The 23193-nt window shown below is 55.3% G+C and overlaps 2 protein-coding genes across 2 annotated transcripts; both read right to left on the bottom strand.

The window, feature by feature from the left end:
- Positions 1-565: 565 nt before the first annotated feature.
- On the bottom strand, positions 566-3500 carry LOC116863084. The gene is made up of 12 exons (XM_032850585.1): positions 3411-3500; positions 3204-3257; positions 2873-2980; positions 2625-2732; positions 2429-2482; positions 2274-2327; positions 1954-2061; positions 1728-1781; positions 1428-1481; positions 1178-1231; positions 964-1017; positions 566-623 (listed from the first exon to the last, which is right to left on the bottom strand). The coding sequence occupies exons 2-10, from the start codon at positions 3233-3235 to the stop codon at positions 1195-1197; spliced, it is 609 nt and encodes a 202-aa protein (XP_032706476.1). The 5' UTR covers positions 3236-3257; positions 3411-3500; the 3' UTR covers positions 566-623; positions 964-1017; positions 1178-1194.
- Positions 3501-14763: 11263 nt separating this feature from the next.
- LOC116863083 (collagen alpha-2(XI) chain-like) lies at positions 14764-22898 on the bottom strand. Its single transcript, XM_032850584.1, has 9 exons — positions 22878-22898; positions 22638-22785; positions 19835-19984; positions 19488-19698; positions 18873-19035; positions 17237-17428; positions 16277-16354; positions 15582-15644; positions 14764-14883 (listed from the first exon to the last, which is right to left on the bottom strand). The coding sequence occupies exons 1-9, from the start codon at positions 22881-22883 to the stop codon at positions 14869-14871; spliced, it is 1026 nt and encodes a 341-aa protein (XP_032706475.1). The 5' UTR covers positions 22884-22898; the 3' UTR covers positions 14764-14868.
- Between the last annotated feature and the right edge of the window lie 295 nt (positions 22899-23193).

Here is a 23193-nt window from a genome sequence, read left to right on the forward strand (position 1 = left end):
AAAGGCCCATGCAGGAGCCCATCCGCTATCTCCCTTCCCCTCCCATAAGCAGACTCACCCGAGGGCCACCTTCTCCAGGAGGGCCAGGATCACCAGGAAAACCAACGGGACCCTAATGCAGAGAAAAGGGCTGAAGTCACCACCCCCTAACCCTACCCAGAGCCAGCACAGACGCTCAGAGCACATGCCACACCCTCCCTCCCCAGCCGGTGCCCAACTGCACAACCGGGGGAGATGGTCCCTGGCGCTCTCTTTTCCCCACCTCATGTGCTGCATGCTTTCTGATGCTTTCAGGGAATTAATTAGAAGGCATCTCTCACTTTCTTTCCCTGGACTTCACACCTTGCCATGGATATCATACATCCCTGCCAGGAGAGCTCATTCCAGAGCCTTCCACCCAAGTATCCCCCCATTCCTGGGTTCCCCCTACTCCAAGACCCTCCCACTCACAGACACCCCTATTCCCAGGTCTCTCATTCACAAAGCCCTCCTCCCAGCCCCTCCCCTAAACTCACAGGGTTCCCTTTGGGGCCGTCATCACCGGTGGGGCCTTTAGGCCCTGGTGGTCCTGCCTCTCCTGGTTGCCCCGACTCTCCTTTCTCTCCACGCTCCCCGCGTGGGCCCTGAAGGATGAGTAAGAGGGTATGGATGGTCCCAAAGGGGTCTCGAAGATCAAGGATGCAGCCCCTGCTTCCAAGACACCTGCAGCCTCCCCTCCACCCCCTCAGTGAAAGCAGGATGCTCACGGAAAGTCAAGCCCAGAAGGAGTCCTCGGGTCCCTCCTTCCCTCCGAAGAAAGAGCGTGGGGCTCACTCAGACCCAGGGGTCCAGCCTCACAGAGTGTTAGGAGCACAGGCTCCTGGGCTGTAGAGGAGCTCCAGCTCCAGAAGGTCACAGTAACAGGGGCTGGGGTTGAGGAGGGTGTTGGGGATTAGGGAGCAAGGCCTCAGAGATCTCACTCACCTTGACACCGGGCTCACCCTGGACCCCTGGAGAGCCTGACTCTCCCGGCTCCCCCTGCAAGGAAATTGGGTTCAAAAACCTCCTTTCACCCCCAAATCTCAATATTCCCCATATTTCATTCTCTTTTGCCCCAACCCCAACCAAAGCTGGCAGAAGTCCAACCCTCATACCCCACCCCAAGACAAACCCCTTCATTTACTCCCTTCCCAGTTACCTTCTCTCCAGGGGGACCTAGGTTCCCAACACCTCCCGGGGGACCTTGTGGACCCTGGAAGAGGAGCAGAAGTAGGAGTCATTGCTTAAGGGAGGGGGTAGACCCTGAATGAGCACCCCAAGGTCACAGCGGTGAGATAGCGGGAGGCCTTCCAGGGCCGGCAACTTCTCATGGCAGCTGAGATGAGACTAGAGTTTATGGTCTGGGAAAAGGGAGGCAAGACTGGCCACAGTGATCTGAGAGGACTCACATCAGCTCCATTGGGTCCAGCTGGGCCTCGAGGTCCTGGGGGGCCGGGTGGTCCCTGAGGAAAACAGAGCAGAGATGGGGAAGGGAAGAGAAAGGAAGAGCATTAGGCACACAGGAATGCCAGAGGGTTGGGTGGGGTTGATATCCTAGGGGGGGGGGGGGGGGTTCAGGGGGGGGGGGGCAGCCCCCCCAGGAAGCAGCATGCAGGGAGCAGGGATGCTGGGAGTGCTGGATGGAGGGGGAGAGGGGGAGAGAGGAGCAGGTGGGGTTGGGGCCAGGGGGTCAGTGGGGTCACTCTCACCATAGGGCCCACATCTCCTGTTTCTCCCTTCTCACCCGAGGGGCCTGGCAAACCCTGTGTGGGGGTACACAGCACAGACCAGGATGACCGACCCACCAGAGAACAGCTCCAGGTACACTTAGCCTCCAGTGCCCCTCCCTCCGATCCCACATGTCCCCCAGTCCTCAGCAGCAGGGGCTGGTCAGACCCCACTTCTCAGCCCCTGCCTCTACTCCCCCCAACTCACCTGTAGGCCAATGGGTCCCGGGGGCCCATTGAATCCTCTCGTTCCTTCATCACCTTTGGCTCCAAAGTGTCCCTGGGGTCCCCGAGCTCCGGGCTCCCCATCTGCTCCCTGAGGTGGAGGGAGGGCAGGGACAAGGACACAGAGATGGTCATGGGTCAGGAGTTCTCTATTCACAAACTCCACACCAAGCTGGGCACCAGGTCCAGAGCCCTCACTCCCATGCTCAACTCCAAGGGTGAAGGGGAACTGAGGGCAGACTAGAAGTTGCCAGCGCCCCTGGTGGGGCAGGGAGGGGAGCAGACGGGGCATCAGTCACTCACCGCGGCTCCAGGCTGCCCCACAGGACCAAGGGGTCCAGGGGGTCCAGGAGGGCCCTGGGGGGAAAAGGAGAGTCAGAGACACCAAGACAGGGAGAGACCAGGTGGAAACAAGGCTAAAGGCCAGAGATCAGAAGTCAAAAGTCACAGTCACTTACATGTTCACCCTTGTTCCCTTTAGTGCCCTTCTGTCCAGGGTCTCCCACCTCACCCTATGGGGACAAGGCAGATGAGATATTAGAGAAAAGACCCAGGTGGGGCAAGGAGGGTAAGACAGGGATGGGGATGGGAGGCATGTGCAGATCAGCAATCTTATCTGGAAAGATTGGGCCCAGGGTCTGTAGGTTCCCACACCTTGTCTCCATCCTCTCCTGCCACACCAGGGGGTCCAGCAGGACCGGGAAGCCCCACAGGACCCTGCACCCCATCTCGACCAGTTGGACCAATGGGGCCCTTCTCACCCTGGAAGAAAAGAAGAAAGGAGTCTTGAGCCGGAGACGACCCTCCCCCTCCAACACCCTCACAAGGAACTCTCTGTAGCCCAGCAGCTCACAACTCACAGACCCCTCCCCAGTGTCTCTCCCCAGGGACCCCACACTCACCGGGACACCTTTCTCTCCTGCAGCTCCAGGGGGACCCTGTGGGCCTGGGCGCCCTGGGGGGCCAATGGGTCCCCCCGATCCTGCTGCACCTCGCTCCCCAGGGGAGCCCTGAGACAGGAAATGGAGTCAGATCCCCACAGCCCACCCACACCAGAGAAGCCCTGAACATGGTTCCCAGGAGAATAGCCCCAAATTGAATACACAACGGCGGATCCTAGACTCCCTCTGCCCAGTCCCACAGCCCTGCCTAGATCCGGATGCCCCTCTTCATCCCTCCTCACCCACTCTTTCCTGGCTCCTCCCTCCCGCCCCTCAGGTCCCCCAGACTCACTGCAGGGCCAGGGGGACCCGCCGGACCTTCATTTCCCTTCAAGCCGGATCCACCCTGTGAACCAGAGATGGGGAGTCACAGATGTGAGTCGGGAAGGCAGGGAAGGATGAGGGGAGGGGAGGCAGACTTGGAGAAGTGAGTATGGGGGTGACACTGAGCGACTCCAGGATGCCAGGTGACTTGTTGGGGGACTGAGCTCTCACTCACAGCAGTGCCAGGGAGGCCTCTCTCTCCTGGGAAACCCCTCAGACCAGCAGGTCCATCCTTCCCTGGAGCCCCTGGGGGACCAGGGTCACCCTAAGATGAAATGAAAGGCCATGAGCCACAACCATGCTCATGAGATCTCTGGCTTTTCTCAAATCCCCAACTATATGTTCCCTTTAGCACCCCAACCCTGGTCTCCCAAGTTCCCCTCTGCCTGACCCCTTACTGACCTTTGTTCCTTCTTTTCCAGCTGTTCCAGTCAGTCCCTGCTCTCCTGGGGGGCCTGGGGGGCCCGGGTGACCCCTCTCCCCCATGGGCCCAGTTTCTCCTGCTGCTCCCTAAGAAAGAGACAGAAAGACTCCAAGCTGACCCTCTGCCCCGCTCCCCGCCCAAAGAGGCCACACTGCCATCCTAAAATGACCCCTCTGGATGCCCTTTATCCCCACCCCAAAGCTAGTGGGGAATTCCTGGGGCTCTCTTAGGCCACTGTGCTGGAGTGTAGTTCCCCAGTCTGGGGTAACTGCACCACCCCGCGTCCCCACTGGGGAACTGCCCCTTTGGGACACGAGATGAGAACTGGCCCAGTCGGGATCCTGCTCCAAAGGGGTTGGGGCGTATGATCGGGAAAAGGGAGCAGAGGATCAGACAAACTAACTTCAGGGTCTGGGGTCCACTCTCCTCAAGGGGGCAGCCATACCTGAGGTCCCACCACCCCTGGAGGACCAGGGGGGCCAGTCTTCCCTTGGAAACCCTGAGAAAGGAAGAGGAGAGAGCAGTCAAGGCATGTCAAGCACAGACACTGTGGGACAGACCCCAGATTCCTGGAGGAAGGGCAGAGTCACCACGGAGTCCTTGGCCATGGGTCTGAGCAGCACCAGGACAATCCCTTTGCCAGAAGAATCTCCATGGTGGGCCTACCAGATAGTCCTGGAAGGTCTGGGGGAGCCAGGGGCATTACTTACCACTTCCCCTCTCTGGCCTGGGTGTCCCGGCAGCCCGTCCTTCCCAGGGGGACCCTAGAAAGGGTTCAGGCATCAGGTGAATGCTGAGCTGGGAAGGAGGATGGCGAAGAATTCACAGAACCCAAGTGGGTCAGAGGTCAACTTACTGGAGGTCCTTTGGGGCCAGGAAATCCATTGGGGCCTTGAGGTCCAGGGAGACCCTAAAGACAGAGCCAGGTTGAATGAGAAGAATGGGCAGGGGGTGCATATTCCCCAGCCCCCTACCCAGGGAGAGAGGGCGAGGGTTCCACTCAGGCTCCCTGGGGAGCACTGGAGAACAAGAGACTCAAGCCATACTCACCCTTTCTCCAGGAGGACCATGGGGGCCATCACCACCTGATGTTCCCTGTCAGGGGGAAGAGAGTCAGAGGGGAAGAGGCACTGCCTTCTAGCTCTGCTGGAGGTCAGAGGAGTCAACCGGGAGCCAGGCTAAGGGGCAGATGGTGGATGGAGTCCTGCCAAGACCACTAACCTTAGCGCCAGACTTCCCCGTGGCACCTCGGGGTCCCCGCTGACCCCGTGGACCCTAGAGAGCGGGGAGGGGAGCTGTCAGAAAAACCCAAATGCACCTCTTGGGATCTTGAGCCACATGTCTGCCCCCCGCACTCACCGTGGGGCCCCGCTCTCCCCGAGGCCCTGACTTCCCCGACAGGCCCTGGTGGGAAGGAAGCAGAAAGAACACATCACCAGAGGTGCGATCCCACCCATAGGGCAGCCCTGCCCTCTGCACCCCTTCCGTTCCCCCAGCTTACCCGGGCTCCCTTCTCTCCACTGGCACCAGGAAAACCAGGAAATCCCAGGGACCCCTGGTGAGGATGGAGAAGGAGAAAATTGAGATGTCATGAAAACAGAGGCCCTAGAAGAGCCAGTGGGGGTCAGGAGAGGTGATGGAGGCAGCAGGGTGGGAGGCCTGGGCTCTTCCAAGAACTATGTGGCCTTGGACACACCACCCACACCCCCCGCGGCTGCCTGGCCCTCTGTTTCCTCATCTGTAGAATGGGGTTGAGCTAAGTTCACTCTAGGGTCCCCCACCACTGTCAGTCTATGCTTCCTAGAATCAGGGGTCAGAGAAGGGAAGAAGAGAAGGGGCACAAATGGGGCATAGTATCACCTTGGGACCCTGGCGTCCAGGGTAGCCAGGCAGACCAGGAACACCCAGCTTGCCCTGTGGAGAGACAGGGAGCAGTTGGGAAGGAATCAGACACCACACCATCCCTGGAGACCCCAAGCCCCAGAGACAGGAGCCAGCCCCCACCCAGCGAGCCTCCCCAGCAAACCTCCAGGCCCCAGCCCCTCCTCTCCTGCTCCACAGGCTGCCTGGCTTTTGTCCTCCATCCTTCCTGAGAGTGGATTTTCCCCAGCTCTGGGACTGGGATCCTGCCTCCTCTGCGCCTTTAAACCCACGGCTCCATGGAGTTCCATGATCTACCCCTGCCTACCCCCCAACCTCAGCTCCCCTTCCCCAGCACACACTCCCTGCACCACTGAGACCAGTCCCCTTGCAGGTTCACACACCACACTCAGGATGGCCTCTGCCCCCCGACCTGTGTCTGCACCACCCCAACCCTCCTGACATGCACCCCCTTCCTCCTGGTGCTTCAGGGCCCACCATGCTCAGCCAGCGGTGAAGCAGATGTTAGGAGCTGGCAGGCCTTCCTAGGCTCAAATGCAGGCCATGCCCATGACCGGCTGTGGTACGAACAAGCATCTTTACTTGTTGCAATGAACGTTCTCTGCAGCCCGGGGCTTAGGACAAGCAGGCGCAGGGCTGGCCCTCAGTGAGGGCATGGAGATTAGCTCTGTAGGTCACCTCCTCTGACTGCTTGACTCTCCCTTCTTGTAATTCCCACTGCTCTAAGTCTGGACACATTTTCCTTCTGCCTTGTACCTACATTCCTTATGCCAGCCTAATGCCTTGTCCCTACCTCTATGCCACGTAAATTCTCCCGACAGGGACTTTTCCTTGACTTCTTATGTATCCCCACCTCACCCCCAACTGTCAGTGACCAGGGGGTGCCTTCTACAGAGAGGAGCATAATTAACGTATCATGGTCTTCAAATGACTCATTGACTCCAGCTGTGGGCACCCCCAAGCCCACCCTGATCCCAGTGTTCAGGCCCTTATCCCCTCCACGTCCCCTGTCACCTTTTCGCCCATGAGCCCGGGGGGGCCAGGGTCTCCAGTGGGTCCAGTGCGTCCCTTCGGCCCCTCGGGACCATCTTCTCCCCTAGAACCAGGAACTCCAACCTCTCCCTGGGTAAGACAGTCGAAGAGGTGAGTGTCAGGAACTGGTGGTGTGGGCTGGGCCCCAAAAGGAGAGGTGGGCCCCGGTGAGGCTGAGTAGGGTCCCAGAAACTACTGCAGGACAGGGAGCCCCACAGGGACAGGGAGAACACTGCGACTATCAGGCTGGTGGGATGCAGACTGTGCAGGTTGCCATCCTGCCAGGTTCGGGCTCCAAGGGAGAAAAGCACTGGAGATGGGGAGTCTGGGGTTTCAGGAAACAGGCTGGTGATTGGGGGCTCCAACATGGAAGAACATCAGGACTTCGGGTTGGGGAGGCCATTGTGTGGGTTTCTACTCACCCTGTCACCTTTCACGCCCATGTCCCCTTTGAACCCGGGAAAACCGTCCTCGCCCTGAGAAAGATGGGGGTGAGAGGTCACCAGAGATAATAGGGGGTCAGGAGGTAAAATGGGGCATTTCAGAAAACATGGCAGAAGGGTGGATTTCGGAGCTGGAGATCAGCACAGCGCAGGCTGGAGGGAAGGAAGCGGGGCAACTGCTGGGCAGAAGGGGTGGTGTGGGGCAGGATGGAGGTGCTGGGAGGCTGGGGGCGCCTCTCTCACCTTTTCACCCTTATGACCCTTCAGACCACGAATTCCATCCACACCCTGGAATTAGTAGGCAGACAGAGACAGATCAGGGACGGAGGTTGGAGTGGAAGGATCGAGCTCCTGAGACCCCAGCTGGCTCCCCTGACCACAGTCCTTTATCTCCCACCCTGGCTGTCCATTACCTTGACACCTCGAGGTCCTGGGTATCCTAGGGGACCCTGAGGTCCAGATGGGCCCTGGAAGAAGAAAGAAAGGTATCTAAAAAGGGGTTTTGATGTGTGACTGTGGAGGCTCAGGGCATGGAACAAACAGTACAGACAACAATGGAGTCTGGATAGGGATACAGGGCATGGAGCTGAGAATATTTCAGAGCCACATGAATGGTAAGACAGGGAAAACCCAAGGACTTTGGGGCCCCAGAGTCTGGGTGGAAACTCCCTCTGGGTGAAAGCAGGTATGGAAGATCTCACCTGGTTTCCTTTGGTTCCAGGAGGACCTTCCTTTCCAGGGTGACCCTGGGGGTAGGGGGAAGAAGAATGTGACCACTGGCCACTGTCACCTTCCCTGCACCCCTCCCTTCCCCTCTTTAACTCCACTTCCCCTTGTGACCCTAATGAAGCCAACTGACCAGGGGCAGGCACCACCAGTGACCTCCCAGTGTGAGGAACACACCATGTGGATAGTTACCAAACGCACTTGGAGGTCATTCACTGGGATGGAAGGTCAACTGGAATTTGGATTAAGAGGTGCGGACCCACTCACCGGAGGCCCGTCAGAGCCAGGCATGCCAGGGAGCCCTGGTTTCCCTCGAGGACCCTGCAGGGGGAGGAGGTAGAGGGTCACGAGAGGGATCAGATCAGACGGTGGCTGAAGTCCTAGCCACACAGTGAAGGCTCTCCCTACAACCAACCTCTCCAGCCCATCCCCTGTCACCCAATCACTTAGTCACTTACCTTCTCTCCATGAGGCCCAATGGCACCCTGGGGCCCGGGGAGACCCTACTCAGAGAGAGAGAGAGAGAGAAGTCACAGGGCCCCACAGGGGTGGGCTGCTCTCTCCTGTAGCCAGCATCCCCATTCGGAGTATGGGCACTGGAGTTTGAGACCCTTAATTTCCATCCAGGGTCTGACCTTGTTAAAGGTGGGGAGGGGCTGGAGAGGACAACTCACCTGGGTTCCAGGAGTGCCCTGTTGTCCAGGAGGTCCTGGCTCTCCCTGGGGTCCCTAGAAACAAGCAACCAGGCAGAGGTCAAAAGAAGATGCTGACGGGACAAACTGAGAGTGGAGAGCTGAGTCCTAGCTGGGACAGCAGAGCACAAGAACCAGAAGCAGGCAGGACGTCAAACTGGTCACCAAGAAAACAGGACCTTGGCTAAGGTTCTCCATGCCCATTACTCACCAAGCTCCCTTTGGGACCATGGGGACCATCCATGCCTCGGACTCCCTGAAACATGAGAGGGGCTTGAGCAGGCTGGAAGGCAGGGCCTGGGCCTTGGAAGGACCTGTGGTTTCTGGGAGGCCCGGCCATTCCAGAGGGTGGGACGGGGCAGCCTCATGTTGGTCAGACCTCCAAACCTAAGCAAACATAGCCGGCCCAGATCCACAGGGCGTGGGTCTATGGGTCTGTGGGTTTGCGGGTTTTTGTTTTGTTTTTCTTGAAGATTATTTTTTTAAGCTATGCTCAGAGCCTTTGGTGGACTGTACCACAGGACCCTGCAAGGGCACCTGGGATTAAAGGCTGGAGCAGAGCGAGGTGGGGCCAGGGAGGGGGAACCGGAGGTGTGGGGAGAGAGGCAGCTAAGAAGGGTGGAGAGTTGGAAGGGTCAGGGGGTGACGTCAGGGTCAGAAGTCAAGGACAGTCACATACCGGGGGCCCAGGAATACCAGGTGGGCCTTTAGGGCCAAGGAGACCTCGAGGTCCCTGCAATCAGGTGAGGGGAAGAAATGACATGCATGGGCAAGAAATAATGTGTGCCTTTTGTATCCATATCCCTCCCCTGGCATCCCCAGAGCTCCACCACTGGCCCCCTAGTCACTCACCGACTCTCCAGGCAGTCCCCGAGGCCCAATCTCCCCATCATCTCCCTGGAGGAGAAGGACATGATGAAACAGCCTCACCCTCCATACCTCTCCCATACTGACCCCCTGCCCTGGCCACAATACTTACCCGCTCTCCATCCTCACCAGGGGGTCCAGGAAGGCCCTGGGCACCAGTATCACCCTGGAAAATGGGGACCAGGTAAGAGGGGCCTCAGAGCCCCCAGCACAGACACTGACCCTCTTCAATTAACCAACCAGTTTCATCCATTGAGCTCCTGCTGGGACCCTCAGCCTCCTTCCCTTGCCTTGCGCTCCCTACCCCTCCCACCCCCCCACAGAAGGCCTACACCCTCATCACAATGCACTACCCCCAATATACTCACCCGGTGTCCCTTCTCCCCAGGGAGCCCTGGGAGTCCATCAAAACCTCGGTCACCCTAGGGGAAGAGGGGCAGCCCAGGTGAGGTCCTAGCTCTTTTCCCTCCTCATCCCTCCCTCCTGTGTCCTGAGTGGGGAGGTGCCACTTCATGGGGAAACTTTGGGAACTTGGTCATCCCCAGAAAACAAATGAGCTTAGACGGGGCTGGAAGTCACAGGCATCAGAGAGGGACCCAGGCCTGTCACCTTCACTCCAGGTTCTCCAGGCATCCCTCGGGCTCCATCAGCACCTGCTCGGCCCTGGGGTGCAAAGGAAGTGTCAGAGCAAACAGAGGCATAGTCCCCTACACTCTGAGTCCTGTCTCCCACCCACACCCACCACACCCCCACTCACCCTTCGCCCAGCCTTGCCAGGAGGGCCTGTGAGACCTTGAGGTCCTCTGGGGCCCTGGTGAGAGAGAGTCAGGGCAGGGTTAAAGAGCACAGACAGAAAGGGAGGCACTGGATGGGGGATCAGATGGCTTGTCACCTGAGGTCCTAGGTCTCCTGATTCTCCTTTCAGGCCAGGGCTCCCAGGTTGTCCCTGGGACAGAGAAGAGAGAGCGGCTATGTTGAAGGACATACCCAACAATGACTTCAAAGCACTCCCCAAAAGTAGCAAAATAACTTTTTTTTTAAAAGATTTTATTTATTTATTTGAGAGAGGGAGTGAGAGAGCATGAAAGGGGAGAAGGTCAGAGGGAGAAGCAGACTCCCCAAGGAGCTGGGAGCCTGATGCGGGACTCGATCCCAGGACTCCGGGATCATGACGTGAGCCAAACTGAGCCACCAACTGAGCCACCCAGGTGCCCCGCAAAATAACTTTTAACTTGGTCCCTTTCCAGAATTATCCATACCCACACACACAAATAAAGAACTCTCTACCCCAATATCAAACAAACTCACCAAGGGTCCAGGGCGGCCTGTGTATCCCATGGGGCCAGGGGGTCCCCGGAGCGCCAGCTAGGGGAGCAAGGGACACGGCAGATCTGAGGAAGAGGCATCAGGAGAACTCCCAACCCCAGCACACGCTCCAAATTCAGCTTTCCACTCTTTTTTTTTTTTTTTTTAAGATTTTACTATTTATTTGACAGAGAGATCACCAGTAGGCAGAGAGGCAGGCAGAGGGTGGAGGCAGGGGGAAGCAGGTGCCCTGCTGAGCAGAGAACCTGATGCGGGCTTGATCCCAGAACCCTGAGAGAGATCATAACCTGAGACTTTAAAGGCAGAGATTAATGCACTGAGCCACCCAGGTGCCCCTCAGCTTTCCACTCTTAATTCTCATTCCATTGCCTTGTATTCTCCCCAACCTACTTCCCTTTCAGCCCCAAACCAACCAGACCTTACCTGCCCCACATTTACTCCAACCTACCCTTCCAACTCCTCCTAAAGTCCACTTGCCCTCCATACCCATCCCTTCACCAACATCCCCTCCAGCCTTACGTACCCGTGCCTGCTGCAGAATCGCCTGGGCCTGAGCCTCCTGGGCTGCCACCACAGGGCCCTTGTCACCCCCACCACTGCCAAACCGGAACTGAGGGGTAGAGAGAAAGAAAGGTCCATATTCTCTTCCAGGAAACTCATGTAACCCTCCCAGTCAAAGGCTTCATCCAGCACTTCTCCCCTTTTCCCAGGTGCAGAGACACCCCCTGCCCCATGCCCTCCTCCAGTGTCTCCTGTGGAAAGTTTTCAGACAATCATGTATAGGTTTTCAGAAACTCTACTTCTGTCTCCCTGCCCCCTGCCCCACTCTCTGTCTTCTTCCTTCAGAAAAACTCTCCTTTGTTTCCAGAGTCCCTGAAATGTGGATTTTCTGCCAAGTTCTAGACAATCCATGTTTGGTTCTGGGTCCTCTAATGAGGCCCTAGTCCATCCACCTCAAAGATCAATCTCTTTGTGTTAATGGTTTTTCAAGACTCCTCCTTAGCTTTCCTGGTCTTCTGGTTCTTGATAACAGAACAGTTTCCCCTGCCCCTCCCATTCCAAAGCCCAGAATACAACTCACTGGAAGCATAAGAGATGTGCCAGGAGGGCCAGGGGCCCCATCCGATCCAGGGAGCCCTGCTCGGCCAGGGGGGCCCTAGAATAGGGAGAAAATGAGGAGAGGTGGACAGTTAGGGAATGTTTGGGTCCTGGCATCAGTGTGAAACTCTCTACAGAATAAATATAAACTTCCCTATATCCTTCCTGAACCATCCTACCCTCATACAGAAAAATAAGGGTGAGATACCAGATTACTCCCCTCCCCAACCAGAGCCTGTCCTCTTTTCTGGGTGTTGGGGAGCACACCAACCCCTTATTCATTAATCAGCCATTTAATGAGGAATTACTTAGCTTGGCACCCCTGTTGGGTACTAGAGGCTCCTCTGCAGTCCTCTGCACACACATACACACATGCACGCACGCACACACGCACTACTCCCTTACCCTCTCACCAGGGTCTCCAACTGGGCCTGGGTTGCCCTGGATGCCAGGGGGACCAATCAACCCCTGAGGAACAAAAAAGGAGTGGGTCAGGTATGGGCATTCAGATAGAAGAGGGGTATGTGACTGAGGAGTGGTCTCTACAAAAGAGATTTGAGGATCTGGGAAGCTTTGGAAGGACTCTCCAGAGTTCTGAGAAGGAGGCCTGGGCATATGTGGGGAAGACATAGGTGAATGTGTAAGAAGGGTCTCTGAGAAAAGAATGGAGGCTAATGGGTCACAGCTACACTTACCGCAGGGCCTTCTGGGCCAGGAGGCCCCTCTACTAGCATACCCTGTAGAACCAAAGGTCGAAAGTCAGAGGCTACAATGCTAGCACCCCTACCTTCTTTTCTTCTTCCCCTTGCCTTCAGCTCAGTGACCAACAGTGACTTACAGGTTCCAGCACCGCAGGCTCCCCCTTCTCTCCCTTCAGCCCCCGGGGTCCACGGGCAGCCTGAAGAAGACACACATGTAACCCCCAGTGGGGCCTGTGAGCAGCCAGGACACCAGGACTGTTCCCATCCCAACTCCCACCTTCCTTCACTCTCAGATCCTCTGGAGACCTCCCCAACCCTATGTGACTGCCTCTTCACAGACCTCCTAGGTCTTCCAAGGAGACCTCAGAGCTCTCCACCTCCAATTCCCAGCTCCATCTTAGCAAACAAACTTCCTCATTTCCCTGACGACCTCTTTCAGGAAGATCTTCACACACTTCCCGGAATTCCAAACCACATCCTTAACCTTCCCAAACCTTCTTCTGGAAGACCCTGCCCTATTCTCCAAGCTCCCTTTGACTCCAGGAATCGTTAGAGCTTTAAGAAACTATCAGCTACCTCACCCTTACTGCAATCTACCAAATAAGCATCTCTCTAAGATTGTAGATTGATTTTTATCGGGGTTCGAGGGAGAGCATGGATCCATATGAGAGTCTGACATAATCTAAGAAGTCTTTTCTGGGGAAGAGAAAGTATATGCCCTTATGCACAGAAGTTTTCTTAGAATTTCAAAGGGTTCACAAGTTAAAAACTCTACAGAGGTTAAACACCCATACTCTAAGTACAATTGGAAGGCAGTCCCCACTGATACCCCAAAGTCAGACCTCATAACTGGTTTTTAGAAAGATACAGCTCTTGGGCTATTGCTCAAGCCCCTGAGCAGACCTCCAGTTCCTCTCCCAGCAAGGACACTACATCCTTCCTCCTGCCCTCATTTATACTCCAAGCCCACCAGTTCCTTCTTTTCCACGCTTCTCAGATGCCCACCCCCAACACTGAGGCCAGAACCAAGATACGGATGGGAAGAATGAAAATCATTCTCCACTCCCCCAACTCTCCCAACAAAGACCTTCAGAATCCACCCCTCCACCTCCATCCTGACCAAACAGCAATGATGAATTTTCAAACTTTCCCATATCCCATATCAACCCCAAATTTCCAGAAAGCAGCAAAAGGGAAAGGCAGCATAAGGTCAAGGGTGGCAGTATTAGAGAAGGAAAGTGTGGGACAAGGCAGCAGGGTATAGGAGGCAGCTCTAATTGCAAGGCAAGCAAAAGATGAGTAGAATAGACAGGAAATTTCCCAGCTGAGAGGGAGTGGTTGAAGACATGGGAAACAATTAAGGGAGACATTTCAAAGGGACAAACACTTGGAAGCAAGAATGATTCCAGGGCCAAGAAAAATTAAAGATGGCCAAGATGGCTAGAAAATGAACTGGACAAACAGGAAGTGGTTGGACAGACAGGAAGCAGCCAAGAAAAGAAGATCCAGGAAGTGGACCTTCAACAACAAACATGGCTATCATGACCAAGAGAAAGAAGTTGTTCACAAAACGGACAAAAATTGACTCCTGGAAAGGTAATTCTTCCAGAAAACACAGACATCAAGGCTAGTACACACAGGAAGTAGCCATGATAAATATCTAGGCCCACAGTGGAAACTTTATTATTTGGATGACCTGAGACACACAGGAAGTGGCTTATTAGCAAAGGAAATTGTTACAAGACAGCATGAAAAACTAAAGCCAATACATAAATAACTCCCTTTCAGTACAAACTGTCACAGTCACCAAGATGGATGCCATGGCCAAGGAAGACAGGAAAGGACAGACAGGGAGTGACCCATAGGTTAGAAAACAAGACATAGGAAGTTAGATCATTTGGCAGCAACATGGATAGGAAATTGTTTTTACCAAGAAGAAATGATGGAGACAGACTGACAATGGACAGAAAAATAGGGGATTATTGGCCAAAAGCTTTATGAAATACAGCTTGATTGAGACAGAAAGTGGCCAAGAAAGATAGGAAGTGGTTATAGGATTAAAAAAGAAAAAAAAAATCCCAACTGCCCTGGACAGAAGGATCCATGAGTTGTCACAGGGCAAGATACTTGGCAGGGGAAAGCAGAAAGTCATCCTTTCAAGCAACATATACATCTTATGTGAACAGAAAAAGGTGACTCATCAACGGGAGATAGCTTGCAGCCAATAGACAATAATCAGAAACAACAGGAAGCAATTCTTACAGCTCCCACTGCAGGTCAAGAACGGAAGAGGAGCTCCTTTCACTTACGGCTCCCGAGGGGGCTGTCTCCGCAGACAGGGCAGGGCCAAGTTCCGTCTCCTCACGATAATCGTCCCCATAGCCATAGGTGTAATCGTAGGGCCCTGCTGGGGGGTCTGTGCCACCCTCCCCATATTCCTCTGTCAGGAACCTGTCGGCTGTGGAGGGGACCTGGAGATCTGTCTGCTCCTTCCCGGAGATGGGGAGGGAGAGGGGTAGATGGGGGCATTAGGGCTGAGAGAAGGTTTTCCCTGGACCTGAAGGGTGTGGGGTCTGGCCCAAAGAATTCTGGGGGTAACTGGGACTGGATTTTTTCTCCGAAAGAAAGCAAGGGAAGTGGTTGTATAGAAAGGGGGGGGCCATGAAAGGCCCCAAATGAGGAGGGATGCCCCAAAAATGGGCCTGGTGGGAAGAAATGATGAAGTACAAGAAGGAAAAAGAGTGGCCGGAGGGCTGGACACAGAGTAGACAGTCTGTGGAGATAATGGTAGACAAAGGAGTCCAGAGAATAATCAAAGAAAAGGATGTAAAAACAGAACAGAAAAAGTGACAAGATTGGACAGAAGACTCCTGGGAACAGAAATACGATGAAAACCTTTTGACACCAACATGGGGAAGAGGTTGTTCCAGAATCAAAGACTAATGGAAGGAGACATGGACACTGAAAAAAAATGGCTATGCTTAGAAAGACAAGCAGGCCAATAGGTCTGGAATGACTGGAAGACCACAAATGGATATGACAAACAGCCCTCAGGCCAGAGGAAGAGTTGATTCACCAAGATGACATGGGGGTAGGAGGAGTGGGTCACAGATGCCCACTGCCCCCAACTGGCATGAGGGTGGGGGATGGAGTTACCTCCTCAGGGGGTGGCAAGGGGCTCGATTCCAGGATTCCTTCCTCTTCACCTGGGGTGGGGTCCTAACCCCAAGGAGAAGGGGGAGAAGAGTAATATGGGGCAGAAAGGAAGAAGAGAGGTTAGCAGGAGGGGAGGCAAAGCAGCACCTTGTCCCCCGCTGTGGGCAGTGTCTGTACTGGGGCGGTGGGGGTAATCTCAGATCTTGCAGCCCCTTTGGAGGGGGGACAGTTTGGGGAGAGGCCATAGCAGTTTGGGGGCACAGATCTGGATGCCCCAGCTCTACCTGCTGGTAACTGCTTCCTCTGGTCCTGGGGGGGGCCCGGGCAGTGGGGGGAGCTGCCCGCCGAGCTGGGTGTCTGAAGGGGGGAGGCAGGCCCCGCGCTGGGCCGGAACCTCCAATTCGAGAAGGCCTCCGGCCTGGTGAGGGGGGCGCCTGCCGGGCTGCTGAACTCTTGGCAGGTGGGGTAGGCTTTCTGGGAGGGGTCCGACGCCCCCTGGGGGGAGGGGGAGCCCTGCGGCTGGGGTTCGGTGGTCTCTGTAGCAGAGAGACATGGGAGGGAGCAGTGAGGACACTCCCATAATCTAAATAAATGATGTCTCTCCCCAAATGTTAAGAGGGGAGGAAGGTGCCATAGGAGATGTTTCCAAAGGTGGTGGGAGGAAGGGAAGAAATAAAGGGGTCCCTCAAGTTTACCTGATAATCAGGGGTCGTCCCTGCAGTCATCACATCGTAATAAGGGGTCTCGTAGTCATAGTAGAAAGACTCAGTGGGCTGGGGTTCAGGAAGGGGCAATGGGAACGGTAGGGAGAGGGAGGAGTATAAGAGTGAGTAGAGGGAGAGGAGGGGGTGGTGTGGGGGTTTGGAAATGGGGTAGGAGTTAGGGATGAAAGGAGAGGTTGGGGTCAGGAGAGAGATGGGGAGAGGTGGGGCCGTGGGTCCCACATGTGGGACAGAAGTAGACATGATTAAGAGATTGACCCTCCAACCTTCAGACCACTGACCCCAGATCATATCTGTCACCTTAACTATCTGGATGCCACCCAATCCAGCGTCTCCTTTCCCTCCCTCCCCTTGCCACCACCCAGCCCTTTATTCTGTACCTCCACATGCAGGGGGACAGAGACTGGGGCCCAACACAGAATTCCATAAACCCAGCACTCTTCTGGGATTTTCTCTATCTCCTGCTCCTCCCCATTTCTCCTCCTAGGTCTTACCATCTCAACTTTTCTCCCTGGTTCTGTCTCTCGCCTACTCTGCTCGCCCATCCTCTGTCCCCGCATCTTATCCCACACACACACTGCCCCCCAATCTCTTAATTCAAGGAAGGGATGGGAAACCCAAGGACACAGTTCCAGGAAGACTGGTGGAGGAAAGGAGACACGAGCAGGGGACACAGCTCCCAGCCATGAAGTCTTTCATAATGACTCTTTTTATTTTTAATTGAAAATAAAAAGGTTGATGAATGAGGACTGGGAAGAGGGAGTGATGGTTGGGAGAGGGAGGCATGGTTAGAGTGGCTCTAGTGGAGGGGGGACAGGAGCCCAAAACAGGATGGGGAGCTCTGGAACATTGGGGGAATTCCCCTGGGGAGGTATCTGGGTACTTTTCTTCCCTGGAGTGTGCTGTGGTTTGGGGTTCGCCCAGCTCCCTCACCTGTCGCTGAGGTTCCTGGTTTTGTGGCCTATGAAGTCTTGATGGCTGCTGCTTTGGAGATCTCTGGGCCCTGCGAGACTGTTGTTTCTGAGGTCTCTCCCTCCAAGTTCCTTCACACTCCAGCTCCTTCTGTTCACAGGATTCGTAGGCAGCTTGCACCCCTGGGGCAATGACAAGCTCCTGGATGTCACCCTGCAAAGACATGGAGGATGAACTTCAAGGGAGGGAGGCAGAGAGAGTTTCAGAGACAGAGGATCGAGTCTGGGATGCAGGGTAAGAACCAAAACTAGGTAAAAGGACATAATGGGAGAAGGTCATTATCCGCCCTCCCATGTACACAGCCCTTTTCAACTTTCAAAGGACCTTCTCATCCATAATCCCACTTCACCACAACTGGAAAATCAGTAGAACAAGGATATTTATGCCTATTGTTCAAATATTCCATTCAGGAAAGCTCAACGTGGCAATGACTGGCCCAAGGTCACTTGTAATTGTAGACTCAGGGAATTCATACATTCCAACTCTAAATCCAGCACTGTTTGTCCACCCCCTGCCCTTTGTGGTAATGCATGAACCTTTCCACAAAGGCTTCTGGAAACAGTGGCCAAGCCTTAGTTTCTTTGACTTTCCATTAAAAGTAATGATTAGAATTCTCAGGACCTCTAAAAATGGGGGAGAGGGAAGACACTTTTGAATTCCAATGACATTTGTTTGAGCCCACACATGATTCTTTGCATACCCTGCCTTGCATTATTGATTGGGGTTATTGTCTCATCTTCAAAGAGGAACTGGGAGCTCCTGAATAATGGAGACCTTATATTACTCTTCCGTGTTCTCCTTGACACTGGGACAGCAGGTGTTCAGAGAACATGGACTGGCTTGGTGGGTGGATGGTTGGATGGATGGATGGATGGATGGATAGGTCAGTGGGTGAATGAATGGGGCTCAAATGCATGACTGACTGAATGGGAGGGTTGGTGGATGGTGAATGAATGAATGGGAGCATTGGTGGGTAGATAAATGGAGATATGGAGTAGAGGAAAGAAACTGGTACGCAGAGAGATGAATGGAAGTGAAATATGTGAATGAATGAATGGTTGGATGGAGAGTGGGTGGGTGAGGAGATGGGTGGGTGAGTGAGGGGATGGATGAATACATGCATATGTACACCTCATATGCATGGGTAGATGGGCTGGGTGGCTGGATGGATGAGTGAATAAATGGATGGGTTAAAGATGATAGACTGATGGATGAGTGAAGAAAAAAGTGGCTGAGCAGAGAAGATGGGCAAGGGATGGATACGACCCTGAATGCTTGATTGGTGAGTGAGTATGTAAATGGATGGGTGGGTGTTAGATGAGGATATGAATGGGTGGGTGTAGATAAAGAGACTGGTTGGAGGGATGAACAGATAGGCAGACTCATGAAGACTGATAAAGGCAGCTGTCCTGCCATATAAGTGGGCCCCTAATTCTTCAACAGAGAAAATTAGCCCCGGGGATAGGAAATGCAAATAGAGATTCATGAGGGCTCGAATGAAGGGCTAGGCTCTAAGAAGATGGAGTACTAGGGCCAGAAGGGCAATGGGCACAAGATACAGGACAAGCAATCACTCTGTTCTCTATGTTCTGCTTACCTCAAACACTTCTTCATCCAGGATGCGGGCACCAAAGATAATCACTCCATGAGTGTCCAACAGTGGGCGAGCACTTCGGGGGAGAGGCCGGGTGACACGCTTCTTGCAGTCAACTATGAGGGTGACAGACTGGCCCTTCACAGCCACAGCCACACGGTGCCACCTGGTCATGGGCGGGGGGAGTGGGTCAAGTGATTGACTGAGGGTGGACGGAGTCAACAGGGCTGGAGAGCAGTTGATGGAAAGGTTGGAGCCAATGATAATAGTAGCAGTAATCCAAGCGGCTATTTACTGACTGTTTACAATGCACCAGGTATCAGGCAATACTTTCCTCATTTGATTGTCATGAGTCTATCAACCTTATAGCCATAGAAACTGAGGCTTTAAAAAGTTCACCTGCCCAAGGCATAGACTAGTACTACGTACAAGGATTTAAACACTAAAGCCCAAACCCTGGGCCAGAAGTGTAGGAAGTTTGGGCAATAGGTAGGTGAGGTGAGGCCAAAAAGGTCAGTTGGGGTTCCTAGTTCAGGGAGTGGGGGTTCTGGGGTCAGTGGTCCAAGGAGACGTCCTGAAGGGACAGCCCAGGCAGACCAGAGGAGCAAAGTGACTTACTTGCCATCTGCTAGGCTGAGGCCTCTGAAGACTGGCTGAGCTGGGGGTTGAGGCTGTCCAGTCTGGTCCTCATACAGGAAGCGGAATGGTCGGCCAAGCTCCAGGCCCAGCTGTTGGACACCCTGGGCACTGTAGAGAGTCAGGAGGGGAGCCTGGAGGCCAGGGCGGGTCCGGACAGCAGTCAGCAATGAGAAATCTTTGGGAAAACCTCCTGGTACCCGAGAGAGACACAACCAGGTGGAATGAGAGGCAAAAAGAACCATAAAACCTTTCCCTTATGGTGTCTGACTCTAGACCCCACCCCATGGCCTCCCCCAGCTCTCCCTACTCTAGCATGTCACCCATACCTGGGAAGAGCTGGCGGGTGGGTGCACTGAGCTGGGCAGGACGGGATACTCGGTAGGCCACATCAGCTGGACAGATGCCTCTTGCCCTCCGGACGCCATCAGGAAGGGAGGGGAACCTCAGGGCCCGGAGCACATCCACAGGCGGTGTACCTGGGAGAGTCCATGAGCATCAGGAGAAGGGACACACCTTCAGGAGGGCCAAGATATGGGGGCATTTGGGGTCTGGAACTCAGCTTCCTGGAGCTCAAGCTCCCTGAAGGCAAAGGTCACCCCTCCCTTACCTGCCCCCAAATGGACCCTGAACAGATGGGAAACCAGAATCACCTGGAAGAGGGCAGCACTGGCCCTGTGTTCAGCTCCACATAACCCCTGCCCCTCTTGCTCCCAGTGTGTCTTGCTCAGTCTCTCCTGATCTCTGTCTTTCAACCTATAGATCTCTCTCCACTCTCCACCATTTCCCCTTCTCTGTCTCTCTCACTCTTCCTTTCTTTACATCTGTTGATCTTCCTCTCTCCCTGTCTCTTCTGTCTTCTTCTACCTCCCTCCCGCTCCTTCTATGGTTTTTTCTCCCCCTTATTTGTCCCTCTCTCATTCCCTTTCCATATCTCTGGGTCTCTGGGTCTCTGGCCTCTTTCCCGTATCTCCAGCACAAACAACATCTGGGCAATCGATCATTCTGGGCACAGGAGGTGCGGGCTGAGGGGGGGGGGCACTTGGGAGGGAGCAGAGAGGCAGGTCTATGGGGATGGGACTCCAAGCTGCTTCAGTGCCCGCGTTTGCGGAGGTGGGGACAACTCTGACCATGCTGAGGATGGAGATAGCAGAAAGAGCAACCCCAGGAGCCTGTGCCCCTGGCTTGGGAGATGGGCTGTGGGGCCGGGGGGTGGGGGGGCAGCTGCCATGAGGAGCCGAAGCAGGTCCAGGGCCCAGAGCCACACATCTGTTGATCCCATCAGAGTCCTTGCCCAAAACCCGGGCAAGCTCCCCGAACCTGGAACTTCAACCCTGCCCCACTACCCCCACCTCTCGGATCCAAAGATTTGAGACCCAGGCCATCCCTTCTATCCACCTAGAATTCAGCTTTCTCAGACTCAAACTGACTGGAAGACAAAGGTCACCTTTCCTCCACTTGCTCCCTGGTACACACACTCCTCACGCCATCGGGTCCAGATTGGAAAAATCCCAAAGAAAGTCCAGCAAAATTTTCATAGAAGCATGGGGCAGGGCAGGGGCCAGAGCGATCAGGAGAGCAGAGCTGGGTGGGGTGGGTGAGGTGGGGCGGACAGGCAGAGAAAAGGCCCTTTGAGTCCAGGAGCCGGGAAACCACGGCCTTGCCCTCCCCTTTACCACCCCCCCCTTGCCCGAGCCTGGCCCCTGAGTGTGGCAGCTCCGCAAACACCAACACACAAGGGCTGCTTTGAGAGAGGAAGGGTGAGTGAGACAGAGACACAGAGACTCACAGAGACCCCAGGCCAAGGAGACCTCTGAGGCCCCCGCCTTTCACCAAACCCCACAGGAGAATAGTTCCATCCTATAGACGACCTACCCACAGATCTGCCCACCTCAGGCCACATATGTGCCCACTGACTCTGGCCTCGGTCTGCCCCACAGGCTCCTCTCAGGCAGCCCCAACACCCCCCTTACACTCTACCTTTGGTCCCCGAATACCCCCCTTATTTTTACTCCTATGAATTCCACACCAGCCCATTTCCCTATAGAGTCCCATCTCTAGCCACTCAGCCCCAAAATAAAAGACAGTCATCTTAACCATCCCCCATCTCCATGCTAGAGGATTCCTTTCCTCCTTGAAAAAGGCTCCAAGAGTCCACAGACATGGCACACTTCCATTTCCTGTCCCTCAGCCTCATGCTCCTCGCATCTTGGAAGTTCCTCTTTCTGTGATCTAATCTAAATCCTTTATGCTCCTCTTCTGACCATTTTTCTCTCCAGAACGAAGAAGAAATGAATAGTAGAGTTATATGCAAATCAGCCTTCAGTGTTGCCAGGAGTGGGAGGCTTGTTCCTGCCTGCCCAGGACCCAGGTACTCCCAGCCCCCTTCTCTCCGGCATCAAATCCCTTTCCTAGGCGCCAGGACTTCTGGATCCTGGGAAAAAGAGGGAAAAGATTGGGGTTGTGGACGCCAGGGTCCCAGGGGAGCCCCGCTGGCCAGAGGGGGAGGGGTGGGGCAGGAATGCAAAGAGTTGGCTCCTGCCTCAGACACCTGATCCCAGCCTGTCCAGCGGCCGTCCTGTTGGCAGCCAGCCCCAGTGCTCCCCAGAGCCAGCCGCGTGGCAGCAAGGAGGGCACAGGGAGGGGGAAGGGGATGCTGTCCGGGAAGCCAGTGGGACAAATAGTCCAGTGGTCCCTTCTTTCTCTACCTACTAGGCTCTGCGCTGACCCACAGATACCCCCTCTCACCCCAGACATATAGATAGGAAGACATACACACAATGCTCACCCATCAATACTGACATCTGCCTCCCCACCCCAGCATCTGCAGGACCTGGCACAGCTTCGGCTCTCCCTGGAGAACCCCCAGCACCCAGTCCCATTCTCTAAGGTGAGCCTTCACCTTTCAGCTTTACCTGCCCTCTCCCAGTCCGTACAAGGAGGCAAAGAGATTCCCCCTACCTTGGTTCCCAGGGACCCAGGTGACCTGCCCTCCACCCAGGACCCTTAGCCCCCAAAATCCCCTTCTTGGATTTAGAACCTCTGCCCTAAGCATCAGCTGTCCCCTACCCAGGGGGATACTGAGAGCTGGAACCTGACTCCGAGGACGCAGGCGTCGGGGACTCCTCTTACCTGCCCTGGCGGGGACCACGCTCAGCCCCAGCACCAGCGGTACCAGCAGGAGGAGGCGATGGCAGCGGCTGCATCGCTCCATGGCTGGCGACCCGAACACCGGGTCCCAGGGACCTACGGGGGGCCAGAGGCGCAGAACGCCCCAAGGCTGACAAGAGAGAATAAGCAGGCTCTGAGCCTCAGACGCTGGGGTCCCGCGGAGGTCAGAGGCTGTCGTAGCGACAGCTCTCAGCGGCCCACCTCCATGCAACCGGGCGCCCGTCGGGGCTCTGGCGCCACTCCTTCCTCGGTGGCCGCCGCTCCTGTGTGTCCCCGGCCACCCTAGCGGCCCAGAGCCCCCACCACGCCCCCGGCCCAGCCCAGCCCAGCCCCAGCCTCCAGCCGCCCGCCCACAGCCACCGAGGGGAAACCCCACCCTCAGTCTCCACCTGGTTGGGTGTGGGAGGACGGGAGCCCTCCTTCGCTGATCCTCGGACTGCCCTCCCCTGCTCCTTGCAGACTGAATGGCCTGTACCCAAGATTACCTTTTCGGGAACCCCGGTATCTCTTCCCTTGC

Source organism: Lontra canadensis, unplaced genomic scaffold (genome assembly GCF_010015895.1).
Source record: "Lontra canadensis isolate GAN:19392208 unplaced genomic scaffold, GSC_riverotter_1.0 scaffold517, whole genome shotgun sequence".
Lineage (NCBI taxonomy): Eukaryota > Metazoa > Chordata > Mammalia > Carnivora > Mustelidae > Lontra > Lontra canadensis.

Coding starts and splice junctions, on each gene's coding strand:
- LOC116863084 (XM_032850585.1), bottom strand. CDS start 3,235: ATGAAGGTCCGGCGGGTCCCCCTGGCCCTGCA. Junction 2,062..2,273: donor TGGGGCAGCCTGGAGCCGCG/GTGAGTGACTGA, acceptor CCTCCACCTCAG/GGAGCAGATGGGGAGCCCGG. Junction 1,482..1,727: donor CAGGAGATGTGGGCCCTATG/GTGAGAGTGACC, acceptor TGTTTTCCTCAG/GGACCACCCGGCCCCCCAGG.
- LOC116863083 (XM_032850584.1), bottom strand. Junction 19,699..19,834: donor CACCCGCCAGCTCTTCCCAG/GTATGGGTGACA, acceptor CTCGGGTACCAG/GAGGTTTTCCCAAAGATTTC. Junction 19,036..19,487: donor CTCAGCCTAGCAGATGGCAA/GTAAGTCACTTT, acceptor GCCCATGACCAG/GTGGCACCGTGTGGCTGTGG.